The sequence below is a fragment of the Acinonyx jubatus genome, chromosome C1 (genome assembly GCF_027475565.1).
Source record: "Acinonyx jubatus isolate Ajub_Pintada_27869175 chromosome C1, VMU_Ajub_asm_v1.0, whole genome shotgun sequence".
NCBI lineage: Eukaryota > Metazoa > Chordata > Mammalia > Carnivora > Felidae > Acinonyx > Acinonyx jubatus.
The window spans coordinates 98,961,641-98,987,435 of NC_069381.1; the positions used below are offsets into that span (position 1 = coordinate 98,961,641).

Sequence of the window (25,795 nt, forward strand, 5' to 3'; positions counted from 1 at the left end):
AAGGAAGAGTAGGAGATAACATTTCAGTTTTCAGTGTGGGTAACTGTAAGGATTATGACACCAAGTTGCAAGAAGAAGTAGATTTTCAGAAAAGATAATGAGTTACTTTTGACATATGTTCCCAAGAGGCATTTGCAAATATAGATCTGGAGCTCAAAATACAAGTGCAGGAAGCTTTTGAGGATGAAGAGAAAAGAAAGCATATATCTGATGTTTGAAGATGGCTACATGTAACAAAGGAGGCGTTCCAGGTTAGCTTGGCAGAGCGAACACTTGATTTATCCTCCACTCTCTCATGAAAGCCATTAAAATGACTATAGAGGGCTAAGCAGGTGCAATGTTCAAGGACAAAAAGAATGAGAAAGAAATCAACAGAGACAAGAGATGTCAGCAAATTTTTAGGAGATGGAAAACAGAGAAGCTAAGTACCTGCATCAGGAGAAGTTAACTGGAAGCAAACTGGTGAGTGCTTTAGAACTTTGGAAAAACGCAGGACTTGACATGGTAGGATTGAAAACTGTAGAATTTTTAAGTAAGTTTATAGAAGGAGTAGCTAGACCCCAGCCCCCCCCCTCCCCGCCTCATCTCATCTCTACCACGAATGAAACTAGAGACGTCTTGTCCGAAGAGGTCAAATCACGGAGGCTGTGGGCTGCCGGGATGGCAGGCCCAGCTGAAGGTAGTAGATGGGAGATTGGAGGGCTCCTTTCCGGGGAAATGGATTTGCCTGCAAGAAGAAAATCCAGGGGCACTGCTACGTGAGGCTCCCTCAGCAAAATGGCCATTTCCTCCCCCATCCCCGAGTGGTGCAACCACCAGGAAATGGCAACATGCCTACGGTGTCTAGTCAGCATTTGGGGCTTCACTTTTAAATGTTAACGGGCAGTATTGACTTAGAAATATTTGTCAAAATAAATATGTAAGATATGTGCATGTTTATGTCTGTATGTTATACTTCAAGTGTTTAAAGTTTGTTTAAAAAACAAAATATGAATACAACAAGGTAATTCAAGAAAATATCCCAGAACTGAAGGACATTAGTTTCCAGATTGAAAGCAGCCATCAAGATTCCAGCACAGTGGATGAAAACAGACCCGCACCAAGGCACAAGGCCATATTCAGAACATTTGCGGGTAAAGGAAAGATCCAGCAGCTTCCAAAGAGAGGGGGAATAAAAGTCCGAGAAAAATGATCTGACATCAGGCGGGGCTTCAGACTTCTCAAGAACAACAGTGAAAGCTAGAAGCAGTGGAAGCAGTTGATTCAAAATTCTGAGAGAAAATTCCAACTTAGAATTCGAAGTTTCTGGTCATGCAGGGTCTCACAAACCTACTTTCTCAGTTAATGTCTTGGAGGATATGTGCCATCAACGCTGAGTAGAAACCAAAAAAGAAGACATGGAATTAGGGAACAAATGAAGGAAAGATCAAGAGGTTTATCAGTCTAGATTGAATGGGACAGAAGGCCCTGGAGGGATTTTCTCAAGATTGAATTTGTAGAATATTTATATCTGCATATTTTAAGAGGAGATTTAGTCTCTTGAAAATGGTGGCATATTATTAGTAATACAAGGCAGTCTGCTCTTTAGGTGAGGGGAGGGATTATGGAAGAAAGGAAAAGCCAGCCTTGACTAGCTTTCAGCTCAGGAGGAATTGCTAAACTTGAAGCGTTTTGTTTGGAGTCTGGATTGTTATACAGAAATAGGAGGCAATACCACTGTGCCATACTTGCAAGAAAGAGTCTTTGATAACGGGTTTGTTTGCTCTGAGGACTGTTTTTTTCATTGGTTTTTAGCGACGTAGCAGGTGATCCAGGGCCCCTTAAGTTACAACAATTCCAAGAGATATATCTGTACCTCAGTATCTACATCTGTTAACCTAGGTCTCGTTTGGCTTTCGTTGGATCTCAGCACAGTGCTGTTGGCGTCTTGATTCGAAGGTCTGATAAGTGTACTTGCTGAAGACGCATTCCCATCTTTTTCTGCGTTCCTATATATTAGGCATTAAAGGCTGCAAGAAATCACAGGTTATTGGAACCATGGTCCTCTTAAAAGTTTGTTATTGAAAGAGAAACACTGTAAAGGCCAAGCTTGCCACCACAGTGTGTCTGCCTTCGGTGGGAAAATCTCTGGGGGCAGAAGTTATGTTTTGTGTGGCTTCCTGTGAATCCTCCTTATGTACTTTTTCCCCCTCCTATCTCTTAAAATTCAGACTTCGAATATAATAGCAAAATTCTGGAAAACTATGTAAGAATAGGTCAAGAGTCTTAGTCAAAGCTATAGAAAAAAATTTATGTACAAGGGTGTTTAGTGCATTTCTAAAAATAAAGAGTTATTATATGTTTAGTAACAGTTGGATGGTTAAATAAATTATGGCACATCCACAGTGGATATTATGGATCCAGTAATAGAGACTCCTCATGGTATAATTAGTAGGCTATTACCTGCACATATACACATATAAATATATACATGTATATATATACACATGTATAGATAAAACATGTAGATAAATGTCTTCATATGTATTTCCACATCAAAACATTGTTTTTACTTTCGTAATCAGAAAAAAACCAGAGTCTTTTAAGTAAATTCAACTACAACCATATTTTCTTGCCTCAAATTTAATTGCTGTTTTTGTGCCTAGAATCAAAAGGAATTTTTTGAGCTGCAAGAAAATTTAGAGGTCATTCATTCCAACAGAAACCACCACAATCCATTTCTTCCTCCTACACACATTCCCAGTGCTAAAAGTATCTTTACAACATACAGAGTATTGTGTCATAAAGTCTTCTGTTAATCTTTTCGGTTGATGGGCAGCTCACTGCCTCAGAAGGCCAACCCGTGCCACTGTTCAAAAGCCTTTCTTATTAGAAAACTCTTTCTTACATTGAGTTAAAATCTGCTTCACTGTGCGCTCCATTCAGTGATACATGTTTCGCCCTTTGGAAGTATACAGTCTGCTGCATATTTGCCAGGCTAAAGATTGCAGGTTTGTGTACTATTTCTTTCTATGGCACTGGTCTGCTTGCCTTCTGTGGACATGAGTCCATGGTTTTCTGGACTGAACACTGCATTTAAGATGTGGTTAAACCAGTTCAGGTTACCAGTCCCTACTTTGGTCATTATACTCACATCAATGCAAGATAATACTCTTCTATTTTCTAGTAATCCTGTCAGTATAGCTTGAAATTTTGCTATTGGTCTTTTTTTTTTTTTTAATGTTTATTTTTGAGAAAGACAGAGAGTGCAGGCAGGGGAGGGGCAGAGAGAGCGGGAGACAGAAAATCTGAAGCAGTCTCCCACTGTCAGCACAGAGCCCTACGTGGAGCTCAAAACCCATGAACCAAGATAATGACCTGAGCTGAAGTTGGGATGCTTAACTGACTAAGCCACCCAGGCGCCCCAGTCTGGTTTTTTTTTGTTTTGTTTTTTTAACATGAACTAAGATAATTACTTTCTTCTATTTGATGTAATTAATTTTATTTCACTTTATCTTTATCCTTATTAAATTTTACTTTGTTAGATTTAACATATTCTGATTTGTTGAAATTTTTTGAACTGTTGCGTTTTTCATTTAATGTATTAGCTCTTCTAGCTTTGTGACACTCACAGATTTAATGTCTTCTCTATATATACCAAATTCATCAGATCATACAAACATCTCTACCAGTACATATTTGTCTGTCTTATCCCAACTCTTCCCCGTAGTAACTATGTGGACAAGTTACTGAATTTTCTGCCTCAGGTTTATCATATGTAAAAAGAAAATTAATAATAGTATCACCTGAAAGGGTTGTTATGGAAATTAATATAGTGAAGCACTTAGAATTATATCTGGCACAAAATACACGGTAGCAGGTGGAAAGTCATTGCAGGATGGTTGTGCTAATAGTTGGGGAAAGAAGCTAGATGCAAAGCAAAGGAGAACAAGGGCAGACTGGAACTCACAAGGACAAATGATCCCTTATCTGTGTCTCGTGGCCTCCGACTTTGATAAGCAGCTAATTTGCAGACGAAGCTGGCACCCTTTGCCATGGGACTATATATGTGTGGCTTAAGAACTGGAAAAATGACTGAGGAGCTCCAGCAGGAGTGGCAGGTGTTGAAGGTCTGGCGGCCTCCCCACCCTGCAAGGTGAGCCAGGCAGTCACCGGCAAGCGCATTGTGTTAACAGCACATGGCAACACTAGACTCCTCTGACGCTTGGTGGGTGCCGCCATACTTCAGCCTCCGGCTCACGTGCAGGGTCTGTCTTCTGTAGCCAGCTCTAACCCACGAGCATACAGAGAAAGTGGTTCTGACAAATGTAGTTCCAGCTTGCTGTGTTTGACAAAGTACACAGTCACTGCAGGGGACAAGCCCTTCCAGACAATAAAAGAAATTATAAGCTACTTTATATCATATAGCATGCAATATTTATACATAGAGGATCATTTAAAAACTGTTAATAAAGCTATAAAAATCAAGAGGTTAGTAGTGGTACAAGAGTAAATGGAGCAGTGGAACAAAACAGAGTTCAGAAATAAGCCCTCTTGTGTGTGGGAATTTCATCTTTGTAGAAAATCCATCCAGATCATTGAAGAAAAGTTAGATTAGTTACCAGAGGATACTAGGAAAACTGTTCATTAGGAAAGAGTCATGGCTAGTTCGCTGGATCCCTGCTAAATACCAAAAAATGATCTTACATAGAACATGCTTTAAATATAAAAAATGAAATAAAATCATGAAAAAAGTCGGAAATGTTTGTTCCCAACTCTGGGGGTGAGGATGCATGGCACAAACCCCAGAAATCATAGAAGTAAAAGATAAAACACTTCAGCCACTTGAAAATGGAAAACATCCGCAAGGGGAAAAAAAAAAGAACACTAAAGTAAAAGGTGGCATGCTGGGAAAACATATTTGCAATTCATTTGATAGTAGAATAACTGAAATTTGAAATTAAGGAACAAAGGCTAAGCTAAAATAAGTAAAGGCAGTTCACTGAAAATAAAGTTGGACAATACTGTAAACACATGAAAACTAAATGTTTGACCCACTCATAGAGAAATGACGTAAATTAATAATCAAATATTATGTTTTACTATCAGATTACTTCAGATTTTAAAAATTTATATTCTGGTGTGGGCAGGGATGTAAGGATCTAGTCATACAGGAGGGGTGAGAGTGTTGTTTGATGTGGGGGGTAAAGCTCATTGGGAAAGAACCTATTGAAATACTAAGTTCACATTAATTTTGCTCCAGTAGTCCTGCTTTTCGGACTGTCCTGCAGGTATACTCCACCAGGTGAGAAAGAGGGATGAAAAAGATGCCTCTTGCCTCCACATTGTCCACCTTCTTTGCTCCTATATTGAATAATTGAGATTAAGTGCTGCATGTACCTTTTCGGTCACGTCTCCTGCTGAACCACTTACCAGGTCTATACCTGCTTACTATGCATTTTCACTTACATGTCCTTCTCTTGCTGTCCCTTCTGCATGCGATTCCTCATTCCTTTTTTTATCCCTAACAAACTCTTAACTAGGTTTTCACGGTGTAGCTTAGATATCATTGTCTGTGAGTTCTCTCCAACACTAAGGCAGAATTAATCGATCCTTAAGTATACTCATGATACTTCCTTGTCCTAATAGTCTACAGGAAATATTAATGCCCTAGAGTTTAGTTTCACGTTTGGGTTACAGTATACACTCAACAAATGTTTGTTGAATGATACAGAATGAACAGCTTAGCTCTTGTCATATTTAAAATTAGTTGTGTAAACATCTTTTTCCTCTATATTGTGCAGTTCCTCAAAAATCAAGGCCAAATGGATTGTTTTTAATATAGCTTTTTTTTAATCATAAAAATAAAATGTGGATATGGCAAAATGAATTAAACAGAAAAAAACGAAGAAGAAAAATTTCTCTGGATTCCACATCCAGTCTCACTTCCCAAAGATAACTATTATTCAACAGTTCTTGAGGTATCCTTTTAGAGGTTTTCAGGGTATAAGCAAACATGTAAAAATATATATTTATAATGTGTATCCTTTTAATAGCCTTTTCCCCCCTCCCCTTCCCACAGATGCAATCATGTATACCTGCTGTTTTGAGACTTGCAATTTTCATCTTACTCTTTATCTAGAAAAGGTTTCCATATGGACACATAAATCCACTGAGGAGTATGTCATTTGCTTAATCAGTACTCTATTGTTAGATATAGAAGTTCGTTCTAGTTTTTTGCTGTTATAAACATTTCAGTGAGTATCCTTTTATATATAACTCTGCTCCCTATATGAATATAAATAGTCATTTATATTCCTTACAGTAGAATGGCTGGGTCAAGGGCATGTGCATTTGAGTTATGATCTAAAATGATAAACATTTAACTAAAATGTTAAACAGAGTTAAGTCTAGAGAGTTAACTCTTCACAAAAGTTCTCACAGATGGAAAGCTCTGAAAGTTCAGGGAAAAAAGTATTTTAGAAAATTAACTGGTTAGAAACATGAGAATTGAGAATATTCTGAGAAGTAACAAAATATTTAGATAGTACTTGATACGTAAAGTAAGTTTTGAACGAGTAGGCTTTTTAGAAGTCAGTCTTAAATTATTTTGAATTTTTAAGTGATTCAAAATAAACTCAAGAGAATAAGTCACTTGATTTTTTTTTTCTATAGGTTAAGAACACAGAAAGTCAAAACGGTTGGAAGTTCTTAGGAAATTAATAGGGATAAAGGTTTCAGAATTTTCTCACCCTTTTAAACTATTATTTCCTGGGGTTCTTAATTCTACCTCTTTACTCTTGATGTGTCCTTATCTACTAAGTAAATGGTGATCAGAATATAGAGATGACACACTGTAGTGTATGAAATAATTCATCCAACAAATACTTGATGCCTCATGTGTGCCTTTGCTGTTTTATGTGCCAGAGATACAGCAGTGAATGTATAGAGAACAGTCTTGACACCAAGGAACTCACAAATTGTGTTCATACTCCCCTTGACTTCCAACTGCTGTGTTTTTTGAGTGCCTGTCCATAAAAATAGGCCCTGTGTATATATATCATCTGTACTTTCCATTATTCTCTCGTCTTTCCTTTATTTTTTTCAGCACTATTCCCACCTGATACATGCATTTGTTTTTTTATCTGTCTCTACCAGTAAGTAGAATGTAAGCTTCATAACTGCAGGAACTTTTCCTTTTAACTACTGTCACCTCCCTAGCACCCAGTACGCAGTGTAAGAGACACTCAATAAATATGTTACGTAAGAACAAAGTTGGCTATTTGCATCTGTACTCTCATGCTCTTAGGTCGTAGTTTGTTTTTCCAGCCTTATTGAGATCTAATTGACATACAGTGTTGTGTAAATGTAAGGTGTACAGAGTGATTATTTAATACATCTATCTTAATTGTAATATGATTACCACCCGTAGTGTTAGCTAATGCCTCCATCATGTCACGTACTTAACCATTTCTCTTTTGTGAGAACGTTTAAGATCTCTCTCAGCCACTTTCAGGTATATAATACAGCATTGTTGACTGTAATCTAATCCTCTACATTAGATCCCCAGAACTCACCTTCCAACTAGAAGTTTCTACACAAGTATGGCCTTTGAAGATTCCACTTATGGATATCGTACAATCTTTGTCTTTTCTTGTCTGACTTATCTCACTTAGCAAAGTTCCCTCAAGGTCCATCCATGTTGCAAATGGCAGGAAATCATCTCTCTTAGGGCTGAATAGTATTTCTGTGTGTGTGTATGTGTGTGTGTTTTATACATACCATGTCTTCTTTATCCATTCATTAGTTGGTAGACACATAGGTTATTTCCATATCTTGGCTATTGTGAAGCTTAACGGTGCAATAAACATGGGAATGCAGATATTTCTTTGATACACTGTTTCCATTTCCTGTGGATGCAGGAAAGTGGGATTACTGGATCATAAGGCATTTTTATTTTTAATTTTTTGAGGAATCTCCATAGTGTTTTCCATAACAGCTGCACCAGTTTACATTCCCACCAATAGCACACAACATCTCTCTTGTTTTTTTGATGACAGCCATTTTAACAGATGTGAGTTGATATCATTATGGTTTTGATTTGCATTTCCCTGATGATTGGTGATGTTGAGTGTGTTTGCATGTGCCCGTTCATCATTTGTATGGTTTTTCTGGACAGATGTCTATTTAGTTCTTTGGCCCACTTTTTAATTGTTTCATTTTTGTTATTGAGTCATATGAGATCTTTATATATTTTCTATGTTAACCTTTTATCATATATGCAATTTACAAATATTTTCTCTGATTCTATAGGTTGTCCTCCATTGTGTGTGTGTGTGTGTGTGTGTGTGGTTTTACTCTGCAGAAACCTTTTAGTTTGGTGTAGTTCCATTTATTTATTTTTGCATTTGTTTTCTGCACTTTGGTGTCATAGCCAAAAAATCATTGCTGAGGCACAAGTCAAGGAGCTCTTTCTGTGTTTTCTTCTAGGAGTTTTGCAGTTTCAGGTGTTAAATGGTAGTTTTTAGTTGTGTCATTTTATCATTTCTAATTATATATATTTTTAATTTTTTTTCATGTTTTATCCATTTTCTGAGAGAGAGAGAGAGAGAGAGAGCAGGGGAGGAGCAGAGAGAGAGAGGGAGACACAGAATCCAAAGCAGGCTCCACGGCCTGGAGCCTGATGTGGGGCTCGAACTCATGAACCATGAGATCATGACCTGAGCTGTAGTCAGACGTTTTAACTGAATGAGCCACCCAGGCACCCTCTAATTATATTTTTAAGGCACTCCCTGATCATCCTATATAAAATTTCAGATTGCTCCCTTTTCCTGTATCATTTCCCCTTACTTCACCTTTACTCTACAGCACCCAACTTCTAACATACTATGTCATTTCCATAGGCATTCCCCAACTTAGAGTATAAGCATATACTATATAAGCATAAGGGCAGTGATTTTTGTATATTTTAGTTATTCTATCTCTGTATCTATGGTGGGACCACACCTACTTGTCTCAGAATTAAGTATCTGTTAAATAAAAGATTGAATTATTTGATTCCAAGAGAGACAGCTGAAAAAGAACAATTTTATACGGTCTTGCAAAAATGGGAACAGGAGAAGAGACCTACTTTATTTCTTGGTTGAGGCTCCAGGCTTAAATTCAGAATTCAGTTAGTGCTAGAAGATCGCTCACAGTGAATGTGTGAAGGAGTTGATGAAGCAGGAAGAAAAGGCCCAGGACCTTTGAAATGAGATGTGAAAAGTGAGGGCGTCAGGGCAGTGGACCTGCTTTCAGTAGAGGCAGAGGTTGAGATGCCCACGTGAAGGAGAGCAGAAACCATGCACGCCAACTAGTGCTGGAAGTTTTGGTGCACCTGGGACAGAGGTTCTGAAGCTTGTGCTTGCCTCAGAATCACCTGGAAAGCTTGTAAAACAAGATTGCTGGGCTGTGTCACCAAAGTCTGATTAGTCATGTTGAGTGGGGCCTAAAAATCTGCACTTGTAACAAGTTTCCAGATGATGCTGATGCTCCTGGTCTAGGGAATCAGACTCTGAGAACCCCTGACACCTGTGAATCAGTAAACCATTATGGAAGAAGTTAGGGATCAAGGAATTCCTTGCACTGACGAGGTATAGCCAGTACACCTTGAGGTCGGGTGGGAAAGTCATTGCCAAGTGCCTGTTCATGTGATCCAGTCTCCTCAAATGGTATACTGGAGGACCAAAACCATGGTCTCCCTGTTTTCTGATTCCTCTTAGGATGTCCCACAGTGTCACAGTGCAATCCAAATGTTAGACAGCAGGGACACACACATACACAGAGTGAATATCACTTTCACCATGAAGCATTTTTTTCAGTGTCAAAACTGTGTACTTTGAAACATCCTTGCCTTTTTTTTTCCCTGCAGCAGAGGGAGCTACAACCCAAATTGTATTTATGTGGCAGTAACACATAATAAGGTTATTTTCCTTTTTCGTCCTTTTCCTTTAGCCTTCTTTATTTTAACTTTAAAAATCCACTGTATTGAAGTATTTTAGACGTGCAGTTCATTGTCTTGGGCAAATATATAAGCCTGGGTAACGACCACCCCAGTCACTCTGGAACATTTCCATCCTAGTCTTGCAGTGATGGTGGTTTTCACCCCACCTCCAACCCTTAGCTGCTTTTGATCACTGTAGGTTGCCTGTCTGGCACTTCATATAATTGGGATCATGTAGTATGCACTTATTTGGGTCTGCTAACTTTTTCAGCGTAATGTTTTTTAGATTAATCAGTGTTGTTGCATGTATCACTTTTTTCTTTGGTAAATAGTATTCTGTTGTATGGATATACTGTGTTTTGTGTATCTGTTCTCTCTCTATTTATTTTTTTGGTTGTAAAACTTGAGTTTATTTATAGAAAAACACATGGTACCATATAATTTTTTTCCTGAGGAAGTCTTAGCATATATACATGGTTATGCTGTTTAGAACAGCCCTAACCAAAATAATGCCCTGGCATATTATTTTTGTAGTATGTATGTATTTTAAGTTTTTACTTAAATTCTAGTTAGTTAACGTATAGTGTAATATTGGTTTCAGGAGCAGAATTTATTGATTCATCATCTACATACAACACTTAGTGCTCATCACAAGTGCCCTCCATAATGCCCATCACCCACTTAGCCCATCCCCTGCCCATCTTGTCTCCAGAAACCTTCAGTTTGTTCTCTATAGTTAAGAGTCTCAGGGCGCCTGGGTGGCTCAGTCAGTTGAAGGACCCACTCTTGATTTTGGCTCGGGTCATGGTCCCAGGGTGGTGGGATTGAGCCCTGCATGGAGCCTGCTTGAGACTGACTCTCTCTCTCTCTCTCTCTCTGTGTGTGTGTGTATGTGTGTGTGTGTGTGTGTGTGTGTGTGTGTGCCCCTCTACCCCTGTTCACACTCTGTGTCTCTCTCTCTCAAATTTAAAAAAAAATTAAAAGAACCTCTTTTTTTAATTTAAAAAAATATTTTATTCATTTATTTTTGAGAGAGAAGGAGAGTGCAAATGGGGGAGAAGGACAGAGAGAGAAGGAGACACAGAATCCTAAGCAGGCTCCAGGCCCTGAGCTGTCAGCAGAGCCCAACGTGGTGCTCAAACTCATAAACCATGAGATCATGACCTGAGCCAAAGTTGGATCCTCAACTGACTGAGCCACCTAGGTACCCCCCCCGAAAAAAAGAGTCTCTTATAGTTTGCTTCCCTCTCTTTTTTTCTCCCCTTCCCTTATATTCATCTGTTTTGGTTCTTAAATTCCACGTATGAGTGAAATCGTATGGTATTTGTCTTTCTCTGACTTATTTTGCTTAGCATTATACTCTCTAAATCCATCCACGTCATTGAAAATGGCAAAATTCATTATTTTTTATGGCTGAGTAATATTCCATTGTATGTATGTATATATATATATATATATATATATATATATATATATACCCCACACCTTCTTTATCCATTCATCAATCAATGGATCTGTCTTCTTTTTGATGGCATTAGTCATGTGCTTTTGAAAGGAATCAGGGAAAGAAGAGGAATTATGTTTGTTTGCCATTTGATTACATGTATCTAGCTCTTAATTTTTTTCTTTCTAGGAATTTTTTAATTCTTCCCTTAAAAGTAATGGTATCTAATTGCTGTTATCAAATAAACAATTATTACTAAATAGTTTGCCATTATTAAATAAAATATTTAAATATTTTAATCTTGGTGCTTCTTAGAGATGGTAAAGAAGAACCCATAGCAGTCAAAATTTGTGGCACCGGTCTTCCTGTCAAAACTCAAGTAAATATCGTTGCCTAAAGTTTGTTATTCAAAATTTGAAATGTCTTTTAAAAATTTCTAGTGAGACTTCCAGTTCTCCCTTTGCAAATAATTTTACTAATCAAGTTTTTTCTTGATATTTTAGCTAGGTTTGCTAATTAGCTGCTCTTTCTAGAGAGAATATTTTAGAATGATAAAACTAGTAATACATGAGGAGAGTAATAGACTTGTGACCAGGAAATATACCAGAATGCTAATAGTAGCATCTAGGAGGTAAGTATGTATGGATTTCACTGTAAAATTCTTTCAAAGTTTCTGAGGTGTGAAGGTTTTATAGTAAAATACTAGAGCGGGGAGGAGGGGAAAGCTAGTGAATTGTTGCACAGGGCAGATATTGTTACAAATGTTGCTATCCTGTCCTCTGGTAGTTCTGGTTTTGCTTTTTATAGCTCCTGTTATCTGCCTGCGCCTGTAAAGTTATTCTCAGTATAAGCAAATGAAAGCCCAGTTAGCCAGCTATCAGACTATTAAAGCTTATCCCCTAGTGAACAAGGTTTTGAAGTAGGTTCAAAGACAGTTCTGATAATGGTTTTGTCAATAAAGCATCAAGGGTAGTATGACTTTTAAGTTCATAAGCAAAAGTGTCTAAGTAGTATATTTGAGAGAGAGGCAGGAATCAATGAGATGATTGGGGTGAGGATTGTTAGCCTAGGAAAAAATAATTCAAGAGGGAAGTCTGGGAAAACAGAGCCACTGTTCCCTTCCATTTATCTTTTATCTTGTCTGTAACTGGATCCTAAAGTTAACCTCCTGCCATGAGAGAAGGACTGTTTTTCCAGCTGGATGAGGAAAGTAGCATATGAGGTCTCCTGTTCAGTGCTGTTCTCTGCTCTGACAGCTGATTTGCAAACTAAGTCCAATTCAAAAGTATTTATTAAGTAACCGCTCTCTTTCCAGAATTGTGTGATTTGGGAATTAAAGCATATGAAACATAATACCGTATGAGGAACTTGCAGGCTAGTTAAGAAATCTCTTCCTTCTGGCAATGGGCAAATTCAATAAAAGTACAGAGTATATAGTCAAGTACCAAATAGAATGTAAGTCTTTTAGATTCAAAGAAGGGAACTTTGGCTTGGGCTAGAGCAGTCATGAAGAAAGTTTGAGATAATGCTAAATGATACCTGATATGTTAATAGGTGAGGCAAAGCAGAAAGTCATTTCATGAAAAGAGATCCAGCTTGAGAAAAGAAATGCTACCTCTCTTTAAAAAGACAGTAAGAGGGGCTCCTGGGTGGCTCAGTTGGTTAGGCGTCCGACTTCACCCCAGGTCATGATCTTGCGTTTCATGAGTTCAAGCCCCGCATCGGGCTCTGTGCTGACAGCTCAGAGCCTGGAGCCTGCTTCGGATTCTGTGTCTCCCCTTCTCTCTCTGCCCCTCCCCTGCTTGTGCTCTCTCTCTGTCTCTCAAAAAAAGGAATAAATATTAAAAATAAATAAATAAATAAATAAATAAATAAATAAATAAATAAATAAAAAGACAGGAAGAAAACTAGACTAGTGACTAAAGAATATTCATTAGAAGTAATGGGAGATAGGCTTCTAAAATCAAAATCAGGGAAGTAACTGTATGGATGAACATTGAGAACATCATGTTAAATGAAATGAGCCAGTCACAAAAAGACATACTGTTAGGATTCCACTTACTTGAAGTACCAGTGACCAAGCTGATTGATAGGAAGAGAAAGGAGAAGGTGGTTACCAGGTGCTGGGGGTAAGGGAAGGGGGAATGTTGCTTTCAAGGGTATAGAGTTTCAGTTTGGCAAGGTGAAAGAGTTCAGGAATCTGTTTTCACAATAGTGTGAATATAGCAACACTGCTCAGCTTAAAAATGGTTCAGATGGTAAATTTCTTTGTCTCTTTTTTAAAGTGGACACACAGTGTTCCATTCGTGTCAGGTGTGCAACATGCTGCTTCAACAGGTCCCTGTATGCTGTGCTCACCGCAAGTGTAGCTGCCATCTGTCACCATATCGTGCTGTTACAGTACCATTGCCCACATTGCCTGTTGTGTACCTTTTATCCACATTATATTTTATAACTGGAAGCCGGTTTCCCTCTCCCCTCCCCCATTTTACCCATTCCTCCACCACCTCCCCTTTGGCAACCATCAGTTTGTTCTCTGTGTGGGTCTGTTTCTGCTTTTTGCTTGTTTATTCCTTTATTTATTTATATTTATTTTTGATTCCATAGATGAGTGAAATCAGAGGGCATGTATCATTCTCTGACTTATTCCACTTAACATAATACCCTCCAGGCCCATCCATGCTGTCACAAATGGCAGGCTCTCATACAATGGTAAATTTTATATTGTGTGTTTTCTTACCACAATAAAAAAAAAAAAAGCAATGGCACACTAAAAAGGGAATCATAAGATAAAATGCAAAGCATCTACACTTTAACTCCAACCTCTTCCTCCAATCCTTATAACCTATACTAGGGCTGAAATTAAAGGAAAACAAATATGGCTGAGACAAAATTAGAGCCCTAAAGGAAGAAAAGTAACTTATTTTAAATGACTGCAAGGATCCTAAGAAATTACATATCAGGGTGCTACTGCAAATGTAATATTGTAATCAGTATTCTTTCAGGAATGATGGAGGGAAACAACAGAATAGATAGCTAATTTTAAAGAAGGGGAAAAGTTGGATTGAGGAAAATAAAAGTATATGGATTTAATGTCCATTTTCACGAAATTCTAGAAAGTCATGATATGAAAACTCTGGAGAAGAATTAGTAATCAAGAAAAACCAGAAAGGCTTCCTCAGAACAAGTTCTTGTTCCACCAACTCTAATGTCCTTTGTGGATTGGTTTAATAATAGAGGATTAAGTGATTCCATGAACATAGGTACATGGAATTCAGCAAATTATTTGGCAAAGTATCTCAAAATGGAAGAGCAGGCCTCTTCCTCTAAGATGAAGTCACAAGGTTCAGAATTTACCCTTCCACCCAAAGCAAACAGATAAATAATATAGGATACAGTGGCTTTCAAAACACCGGAGAGGAGGCAGTGAAGGGATGTGATCTCTGAGAGATGGGAGACAAACGAGCAGCCCAGCGTTTGCCCCAGCTTGCCGCCTCCATAAGTTTCTGGGCCACAGCATAGGGCGGGGTACCTGAGGCACAGTCTCCCTAAGGAGTTGGAATTGTGAGTCCAAGGAAACTCAGATAGCTGGTGTTCACAGGAGAGAGCTGCACAGAGAGAACCCGGGAGAATCCCCAAGAGTATTCAGCAGAGGAAAGAAACAATGCCTGAGTTTGGGGGAAACAATCATCTATGAGGGTTAAAGGGAACAGCTTATGGTGATCACACAAGGCTCAGGAACAGTCAGTGCCTATTCCCAATAGCCTGGCTGGAAAATCTCATAATTTCACAGGGCACTGAGTAGAGTACTTGGGACAGTCCTGCCTCAGTAGTGGGGAACAATTTATTGCTTTAGATCTACGTAATAAATCACAGACGTAAGTCCTGATGGGATCAAGCTGTTTCCAAGTAACTTAACTATATATCTGGACAAAACTCAAGATTTATAGGAATACAAAATTATCCATCAACCAAAAGGTAAAACTCCTAATGTCTGGCATCCAGCCAAAGATACCATGTGTACAGTAAGGCAGGAAAACATGGTCAACAATGAAAATAATCAACTGAAACTAAGAATTCATACAGCTGTTAGAATTAGCAGATGACATTAAAACAGTTGTTTTGATTATATTCCATATATTCAAAAACTTAAGAAGAGACATGGAAGATATAAAAACCCAAATCAAACTTCTAGAAATGGAAACTGCAATGTCTGTGTTGAAAAAAATACCATATAGAATTAATAGTAAATTAGACATTGTAAAAGAAAAGATTAGTGAACTTGAAGACATTGCAATTAAAATAAAAATGAAATGAGCAAAAAAAAAAGAGAATCTTATAAAAATGCAGAGAGTATTGGTGAGCTGTGTAACAACTATAGGTGGCCTAAAATATGTGAAATTGAAGTGGATAGAGAAATGGATTAAAAAAATATATTGGCCCAAATCTTTCCAAACTTGATGTAAACTCTACACCCACACATCCAAGAAGCTGAATAAACTCCAAGGACAAGAAACATGAAGACTACTTACTTCACTAAGGCACCTTAAAACCAGTTGATAATGAAAAGAATCTGAAAAGCAACCAGAGGAAAAAAGACAAGTTAGGTAAAAAGGAGCAAATATAAGAATGGCAGCAGGGTGCTCATTGAAAACAAGACTAATATTCCTCATATATATATGGTTTTAGCAAATCAAATCTAACAACCTATTAAACAGGTAATACATCATGACCAACTGGATTTATTTATCCCAGGCATGGAGATTTGATTTAACATTTGAAAATCAGTGAGCTGAAAAAGAAAAACATATGATCACTTCAATAGACCTAGAAAAGTTATTTGACAAAATTGAACTTCCTTTCCTGATAAGCCTCTTAGCGAACCAGGAATGGATAGGAACTCCCTCAACCTGATAAAGGGCATAAGGGAAAAACCTACAGCTGACCTCATACTGAAAAACTGAATGTGTTCCTCCTAAGATCAGGAATAAGATAAAGATGTCTGCCTGTTCTCTTCACTTCTATTTAGTCTTGGACTGGAGTTTCTAGCTAGTATAGTCAGCCAAGAAAAAGAAACAAAAGATATCCAGACTAGAAAGGAAGAAGGAAAACAATCATTTTTTTCGTAAAAAAAAAACAAAACCCTGTGATTATCAACGTAGGAAATTCTAAGGAGTTCTCAGAAAGTTACTAAAATTAATAAGCATTTAGCAGAGTTGCAAATGCAAGATTAAGATGTCAGAATTAATTATGTATATACTAACAATAAACAATCAAATTGAAACTTAAACCACTTAACAATAGTGTAACATTATAAAATATTTAGGGGTGAACCTTGACAAGACACGTAAAAGACCTGAACACTGGACACTAAAACTCAGTGCTGAAAGAAATTAAAGATCTAATTAAATGGAGAGATTCACTTGGGTGATGGACTCAGTATTGTTAATTCTCCCCAGATTGATCAATCTGTAGATTAAATGAAATCCCATTCGAAATCTCAAGAGGCTTTTTTATAGAAATTAATAAGCTGTTTTTAAATTTAACGTTGAAATGTGAAGAACCTAGAATAACCAAAACAAGTTTGAAAAAGAACACGGTTGAAAGCCTAACACTTCCTGGTTTTAAGACTTACTATAAAGCTATGATAATCAAAACACAGTGATATTGGTATAATGCTAGGTAAATATATCAATGGAACAAAATAGAGTCCAGAGAAAACCTGAGATATATTTGAGCACCTGAGTTTTGACAGGTACAAAATTGTGATGAGAAAAAAACAGGCTTTTCAACGAAAGGTGCTAGAATAATTTCTGTATGCATAAACAAAAAAATCTGTTCAAGGGGCGCCTAGGTGGCGAAGTCGTTTAAGCGTCTGACTCTTGGTTTCGGCTCAGATCACGATCTCACAGTTTGTGAGTTCGAGCCCCACGTCAGGCTCTGCTCTGACAGTGGGGTAGCCTACTTGGGATTCTCTCTCTCCCTCTCTGTTCCCCCCCCCCGTCTTTCTTTCAAATAAATAAACTTCAAAAAAAGTCAGTTCAAGATGGATCATAGTCCTAAATTTAAAACCAACAACTTTTAGTAGAAAACGTAGAAGAAAATCTTTGTGATCTTTGGCTAGGCAAAGATTTCTTAAATAACTACACCAGAAGCATGATACCTAAAAGAATGACTTGATCACTTGGTCTAAAAATTTTTATATATCTACTTTTTGAAAATGTTTTTAAGTTTATTTATTCTTGAGAGAGTATGAGCTAGGGAGGGGCAGAGAGAGAAGACTCAGAATCTGAAGCAGGCTCCAGGCTCTGAGCTGATCCAGACTCTGAGCTGTCAGTGCACAGCCTGATGCGGGGCTCTGACTCACAAACTGCGAGACCATGACCTGAGCCAAAGTCAGACGCTCAACCGACTGAGCCGCCCAGGCGCCCCTAAAATTAAAAAAATATCTACTCTTTGGAATATGTTTGAAAGAGTATGAAAGAAAGCAAAGGAATGAGGAGATACGGCACACACTTGCAAAGTATGTAACTCACAAGAGACTTCTATCTGGGCTATATGACAAATTCTAAAAACTCAAAAATAAGATAACATGCAACCCAGTTTAAAACCTGGCAAAAGAACAGATACTTCATAAAAGATACAAGGATGGTAAATATGTTCATGGAAAAAATGCATAACATGATCAAGTACAAATTAAAACTGTAGTGAGATACTACTATACATGTATTAGACCATCAAAATAGACCCACACCTGCAGAAATGTTGCCCTTCACTTTCAGACTTTGGACTTGTAGGGAGATGTAAGGTGTGGAGCATCATTTGAGGAGAAAGTCAAAAAAATCATGGAGATCCTGATTACTGGGGGAAAAAATGGCACTCAAGTCTTCTGCCAACCCAGAAAATCCTCTCCACAAATATAGCAGCAAAAGAAACCATTTAAAAAAATATTTTTATCGTTTAATAAGCGCTAAACCAGATTGCAGTTTGCATCACAGGCAGATTGCAAAGACAGAAAATCTCACCTTCCCATATAACCAGGCGGATACAATCCATTATATACATGTTCTGAAGATAAGTGATAACTCGTCCTTAAATAAGAGTACTCTCTCCACAGCACCATTTGCCATACATAGTTCGTTCTAAATTCACGTGGTAATTGGGGTGGCCATCTATGTTAATTAGTTGTCTTTATCCAAAGGAAAAATCATATACTTCCTTCTCTGTGACACGGGGTAGTAAAGCTTTGGAGAAAAGGCACCTAAGCTAGCTTCCCACAGTGATAGAGACATTGGGGTGCATCTTCCTCGACGTTTACATTACAAAAGCAGGCCTTTAGAAAAAACTAAATTGTAAAGCTGGCTTTTAAAAAGATGTACCTGTGTTTCAGAGGGACAATTAAAAGTTTTCTCAAGGCAGTGATCTAAGAAAAAGGGAAAGAAAGATAAGGTCTTTTGACACCAGGAAAAACTTAACATTTCGTTATTAACCTTTACAAAACCTTTGCAACCCAGATTGTGTTGTACTGCTGAATTAACCATCCTTTGTCGCTGTCTTCCTCTGGGCTTTTTGTTATAGGAGCAGACGTCCTTTGTTTATGCTTATCCTATAGGATACCTAACCTCTGCATCCTAACTTATGCAGCCCCTAAAAGCAGAGGAAGAGGAGTCCCTCCCAGCTCCCTTATATCTCAAGATAAAGCCTAAGCCATTGCAGTGATCAGAAATGTCTGCTTTCTTCAGTTTATCCTTAAAAAAAAAAAGCATGTTTATTTTGCACTTGAATTTGTAATGTACCCACATTAGTTTTAATATTCTTTTTCTTCCCCACCCCTTCCCCCTAAGGAAAAAAACTTTAAGATTTGAGAAAAGATGTGGGGAAGAGCAGAGAGGGGCAGGTCTTTTGGAGAGATTAATAATGGCATGTTTTAATGTGTTACCTTTTAGAATATAATTTCCACTGAGTATCTTCAATTTAATTTGATTTCTAACCAGTCTGTTCCAAAGACATTATTTAAACATTACTAGTATAAACGAAATGGAGGTTTTAAGTACATTATTTTTTCAAACAGTCTAAGGTTTTTTTTAGAAGTTACATGAGCATATACATGCAAGCCTCTTTGAATTGTAACATCTTCCCATAATATACTAGATATTAGCATAGTTAAGAAGAATAAATGAGTCATCAAGGCTTGGTTGATAAGTAAATAAAGCAGTCAGTAAGCACACATTAACTTGACAGTTGGTTCTGTGAACCTTACCATTTCTCTCTCGAACTTAAATTTGTCTCCTCAGATTTGCTGGACTTTTCTGTCTGTAAAAACGTGCCTGTTTGGTTACTGCCAACACTTGGGGGCACCACCACCTCCACTGAATACCTTGTCTTTAGATAAGAGACAGCTAGAAGAGACATATGTGAACAACATTGAAAATTAGCTCTGGGTGGGGGGAGGGGGGTGGCGCCTGGGTGGCTCAATTAAGCCTCCAGCTCTTGATCTCGGCTCAGGTTATGATCTCTCACGTTTCACGTTTCGTGAGTTGGAGCCCTGTGTCGGGCTTTGTGCTGACAGGGCGGAACCTGCTTGGAATTCTCTCTCTACACCTCCCCAACTTGTGCCTGTGAATGGGTGCTGTCTCTCTCTCAAAATAAACAAACTTAAAAAAAAACTCTAAAAATTAAGCTCCACATCCATTCAAACTGAAATGTACTTAATAGCACCTTTTTATATACCTACAGGCTTTGTCAGTGCTGTTTGTCATCTGTTAAAACCATAGTTTAAGAAAAATGCTTAGTAGAGGAAAAATTGTAGTGTGGTAACTAATTTAGAGTGTAGACCTTGCTCAACTTTTGCAGCAAAACTCACTCTTCTCCAATTGTTCTGTTTTCAAAATCCCAGTGAAAAATCCTCTTCTGAATGTGTAATCCAAAGTTGAAAAGAATGTTTAGCTATATTATTTTAATTTCAAACATGGATTTTATTATAAATTTGTGAGAATGTATGTGGTGTGTGTTTATGTGAGTGTGTGTGTGTCACTGTACGTCTAAGCCCTGCTCTCCAGTCTTACTCCAGACCCCTTGGCCCAAGGAAGCCAGCAGCGTTTAAGGGCCAAAGGTATCCTGGAGGTTGGGGGTGAAAGTTGTATTAGTTCCCAGCACTGCCTTAACAAGTGACCACACAGTTGGTGGAATAACGGAGTTTGAAACCACTTCCCACTGAAGGTTTTCCTTTGCTGGTGGTGGCATCACTTTAATCTTCGCCTCTGGCTGCACATGACCTTCTTCCCTGCGCGCGCACGCACACGCGTGTGTCCAAATCTCCCTGTCCTTTCTCCTGTAAAGATACAAGTCAATGGATTTAGGGCCCACACTAAATCCAGGATGATTTCATCTCAAGATCCTTGACTGATTAATTCCCAAAGACCCTCTTTCCAAATAAGGTCACATTCAGAGTCTCTAGGTGGACGTGAGTAGGGGGGCACTGTTCAACCCACTACAGTAGTTTTTAATTAAAATCCATTTTTAAAATGATGGTTTAAGAATAATATCACTTTGATTATCTAAAACATCCGCATTTGTTATTTTCTTGATTTTTTATAACCTGTGTTTATATCCGCTATGTTTCCATAGCGTCTCCCGTGGAAAGGAATCATTTTGCTGGAAACTCTTGAATTTTCTGTCTCAAAGAGTGATGAGGTTAGAGCGAGCCTGATGCATCGGCTCATTTAACAAGAGCCGTGGGATCGTTCCGAGCCTAGCATTCCTGGACATGTCAGTGCCCCGAGCTCCACTGTGCTCCTAGTCCCAGAGTTAGCAGACCCGGCAGAGCTTCTTGCTATGCCCAACCACGTCTGCTTTTTCATTTCCAATGTCCCTGTCCATGACCTGGTGAATAAATCCGAGTCCGGCAGGTCTCAAGGTGTAGGGACAGAGAGTGAGGTTGGAAGCCTGTGACTGTCCATCCAGCTCTACCAGTTACAAAGTTGGTATACAGTCCCTGTTTATCTCAGTGCTGTGTTTTTACTCTGCCATCTAGAACTGTAATAGTAATCAGAAAAAGATTAATGTGCCTGTTTTTAAAATAGGGATTTCAGCAAAACCACTCTAAAGGAATTCTTCCATGAAGCCTGATGCTAGGCCCAGCTAGTTATTGCTGAAATGAAGAGTTAGAACCCAGATTTCCTGACTCAGTACAGTTGGTTTTTTTATGCTCACTTTGATAACCCTTTAACAGAATTCAGATTAGAATGTGCCGAACATTATGAGTAAAAGTTATTGTTTGTGTCAGCCCTGTCATTTTGATTTCCAAGTGACCATCATGGCTTGCAGTGCCCGTGGAGAGGTCAGGAGTCTTGCTTTCATATAAACAATGTTACTACCTATTCAGAGCAATTCGAGATTCTTAGACCTCCTGTAAATCCATAGTGTTTCTGAAATTTTTATTTAACACTGCAGTAACTGCTCAAAGTATTAATACTCTGAGTAATACTAAAGTACTAAGTACTTTAATATTATATAATATATATAATAATATAATATATATTATATATAGAATATAATATAGAATATTATATATAATGTATATATTCTATACACATATATAGTATATATATTCTATATACTATTATATATAATAATATAGAATATAGAATATTATATATAATATAGAATATTATATATCATATTCTATATATTATATTATATGTTATAGTTACAAATATATATAATATATAATATAATATATATTAAAATATATTAAATATAATTAAATATATTAAATATAATAAAATAGAATATATAGAATATATAGAATATTATATATACATTATATATAATATTCTATATTATATTATATTATATTATATTAATTATATAATAAAGTACTTAATACTAAAGTATTAAGAGTATATAAAAGTCCTTGCTGGGGCACCTGGGTGGCTCAGCCAGTTAAGTGTCTGACTCTTGATTTTCGCTCAGGTCATGATCTTGAGGTTCCTGAATTCCAGCCCCACATCGGGCTCTGTGCTGACAGCATGGAGCCTGCTTGGGATTCTCTCTCCTTCTCTCTTCCCCTCCCCCGTTCTCATGCTCACTCTTACGGTCTCAAAATAAGTAAACTTAAAAAGTCCTTTCTGTGTCCAAATAACGTACTAGTTAGTGCCTCAGTGTCTGCTAATAAATGTGAATTGATTAATTTCTAGTTGTCCTATGAACTGTAATTGGCCAAAACATATGACCAATGTTACATGTGACTCTTAAAAGAACATGAAATACTGTGAAGCGGTTGTTTCATCCCGTTTCACAGCACTGTTGTCTGATGTGCTTCAGACAGGTAGGTGGGGCTTGTTTTCTAACCATCTTACTTCCAAAGTCTAGTTGTGCATCTTACTGGATTTTCTCACACACTGCACTCTTCTAGAACTCATTGTGACTGTGTTTCAGATGATGTGAGTGACTGCGTGACTGAGTTTCATTGTGTGATGTTTTTCATCAAAGCTGCTCAAAGTAGGTTATTGGTTTCTTTTGCCACCGTAGCTAGATCACACGATCTTCTTGTTGAATTCTAATCAAAGCTCATTTTTTCTCTCTTTTATTTTCAGATATTTGTATCTGCTGTTCTCCAGTGACGACCTTTTACCTTTAGACCACTGGGTTTTCAATACAGAGGCTCATCCTCTGCCCGTGTTACATTTAGCCAACACCACACTTTCAGGAAATCCTGCTGTTCGATGAAAAGCAGCTCCAGAAAGACCGTTCTCCCCTGTGTTTTGTTTACATGGACCACTACAGAAATCAGTCTGGAGGGGGGGCTTTTGGAAACCTGGACCTCATAAGTCAACATGGCAGGGTGAAACATGACTGTGCCCCACAAGACTTTTCAACTTGTAGATATCTCAACTTTGAAATGATTCCATTTTATACCTGACCAAAACATATTCTGGTATGTGTAGGACAGCGACCTGACACGCTTTGTTTCATAAGGAGATGGTCACATGGGAAATCATGCCTGTTACTACTGTACTGTTTTTAGAGTCCTGGCATCCGGAGACCAGACTGCCTGAGAATAAGCCAAGAATGCGGAGCACCTTGTGGAAGTGAGGGATGGCCTTTGGAACTGATTATACATTTGTTCCTTCCAAAGTGGAGCAGCTTTCGAATCAGATATTTACTCATCGTTTATCCCTTTTTTCTCCATTTTTAATGGAAGGAACTAAAACAAACAACAAAAGAGCAGTGGAACCGCATCAAGAGCAAGAGGTCTGGAAAAGACAACAAAAGTACCTGTTCCTGTCTCAGTTTTCAGGTTCCCCGTTGGACGATCAGACTGGCAACCATTTCAACTCTCAATCTATTCCATTGAAATCTCTTGGTTAAATTTGATTTTCTCTGGGGGCATGATCTCACAAAGAATACTCTTCAAGTCTTCGTCTCCATACGGAATCATTGAAACTGTTGTTTATCGAAACCACTACTCACGAGCCTGGGTTTGGGATTTCGTGCATGTTGATCAGTCTAGTGTTGGTAGCATGACGACAAGTGGGGGAAATGCTGCAGTTTGTTGCCTTGAAACCCGTTTTGAGAGAAAGCCTTGGTTTTGTTGGTAGGAGATTTTTTTCCCCAAACCAGCAAATCTACCAAGTGAATTTTATCCACTTTAACCTTCTTACAAATTTAGTAAAATCCCTCAACTTACAACTCTCTGTGGCTTGGCACAATTCGCTATACTATTATGCAGCTCCAAATTTACCTTGATGAGCCAAATTACTTTTAGAACCTTATGAAATCAAAAACAAAATACAGTGAAACTTGCTCATACATTCTATCTGAAATGGGAACAGGGGGATCCTGTATTATCTCGTCAGATGAGCGAACTTTTCACAAATATTTTATGTCAAAAATAAAATTCAGCTTTTATTTTCTCCAAGGATATTTATAGAAATCCAAAGAATTAATCAGAACCACTTCAAAGTAATTTTTAGTGATAAAAGTGTGGTATAATTAATCATATTAACTAAATTTGGGATATATCTAAGGGAGTTTCTCTTACCATAAATAGATTTTGCAGTGATATTTATTTTTAAAGAAATTACTATTTCTTCATATTTGGGGGGAGGAACTGAAATTTTATCAAGAACTGTATTGTAAGATAAATATGATTGTAAGTTTTCTGTCCCTTGAATTTGTGTCACAGTGCAAGACACTTTTTCTTCTTTACGTTTAATACAAACAGCTTCCATTGACAATAAAAGTTGGGAGCATTATAATCAGTCTAGTATTTACTCTGAACTTGAAGATTTCATGAAACAGTGTTTGTGCAAGAAGCCCACCTTGGAATTCTGAAGGTTTATTTTCTTATTTTGATAGCTTTTCTTTTTCATCTCTTATTAGCACGTAGCAGATTTTAATTGGAGAAAAGATTTAATAAATTAACATAATTAAGTATTTTCTAAGGGATCATCTTACGCCACAAATAGTCCTCACAGTTCAGCAGTCGATCCATAAATGATAACCAAACCCGAGATTTTTCAGGATACATAGGAAATAAGGATGTGGAGCCAGTTGCATTATTTAAGTTTTTAAGAGAGTTAAATTTTAGCACACATTTTGAAATTATAGTATCTTTTACTACTTGAAAAGTTAAAATTTTGAAATGAGAAGGGGAGATGACTAACCTGAGAAAGGGAGAATATTTGGTTCTCAAAAAAACGTTAGCCTTCCTCCTAAAAGTAGCATAAGCCCACTTAGGAGTCACTAAAAAACGTGAACCCCTTGAGGTGGCGAAGACCCAGAGCCGCTGAGTAGATGGCAGCGAGTCTGCCCGTATCCTATTCAGAAGAGGGCAGAGTAAGGGGCCTTCTTGGTCTCCCAGGAGCTTCTCAAGGAAAGAGAAGACAGAGCCTCCGCCCCCTCGGCTGACTGGGGCTTAAGAGAAGGCAGAGAGGTGCGTGAGTATGGCCCTTTCTGTGCAAGCGAAGAATCCGGAGAGGGGCAGGGGAAGCTTCGGTCGTCTTCACTGCCTGCTCCCTCCCTGTGATGGTAAGACTAGAGCTGACACCAACGCTTCCATTGTTTTCTTCTCTGGATACCAAAGGCAATTAAAGTCAGCTACAAAGGACTTGCCAGTGTCATGTTTTGTTTTTATTACAGATTTTTAAACTTATTTCCTCCAGAATCAATCCTTGTCCTGTATTCTACTTACTTTCCAAGAGTATTTACTTTCTTCCATCCCTCACAGTCCTTTGCATTTCGTAGACCTTATTCCTCAGGTTAAAATACTCATTACACGTCTAAGACTCTCTGCAAAGAACCTAGAGATGCTCCTTTCCAGATGCCTCTTCAGAGAGCTGATACCCCGCTTTGTGCCTTTGGCGTAAGTGTGCTGAGTAGGCTGA

The 25,795-nt window shown here is 38.0% G+C and overlaps 1 protein-coding gene across 3 annotated transcripts in view; it reads left to right on the forward strand.

Moving 5' to 3' along the window:
- The window catches only part of MAN1A2 (mannosidase alpha class 1A member 2), a 176,080-nt gene extending 150,562 nt beyond the window's left edge, over positions 1-25,518 (forward strand). The window contains exons 13-14 of one of the 3 annotated variants that reach the window (XM_027058270.2): positions 9,890-9,941; positions 23,003-25,518. In XM_027058270.2, the coding sequence (XP_026914071.1) occupies positions 9,890-9,941; positions 23,003-23,029 (79 nt within the window). In that variant the 3' untranslated portion in view covers positions 23,030-25,518. Of the gene's footprint in view, positions 1-6,061; positions 6,298-9,889; positions 9,942-23,002 lie in introns of those variants that run through there. The other 2 variants (XM_015076677.3, XM_053214669.1) reach the window with 2 other exon arrangements.
- Positions 25,519-25,795: the final 277 nt, after the last annotated feature.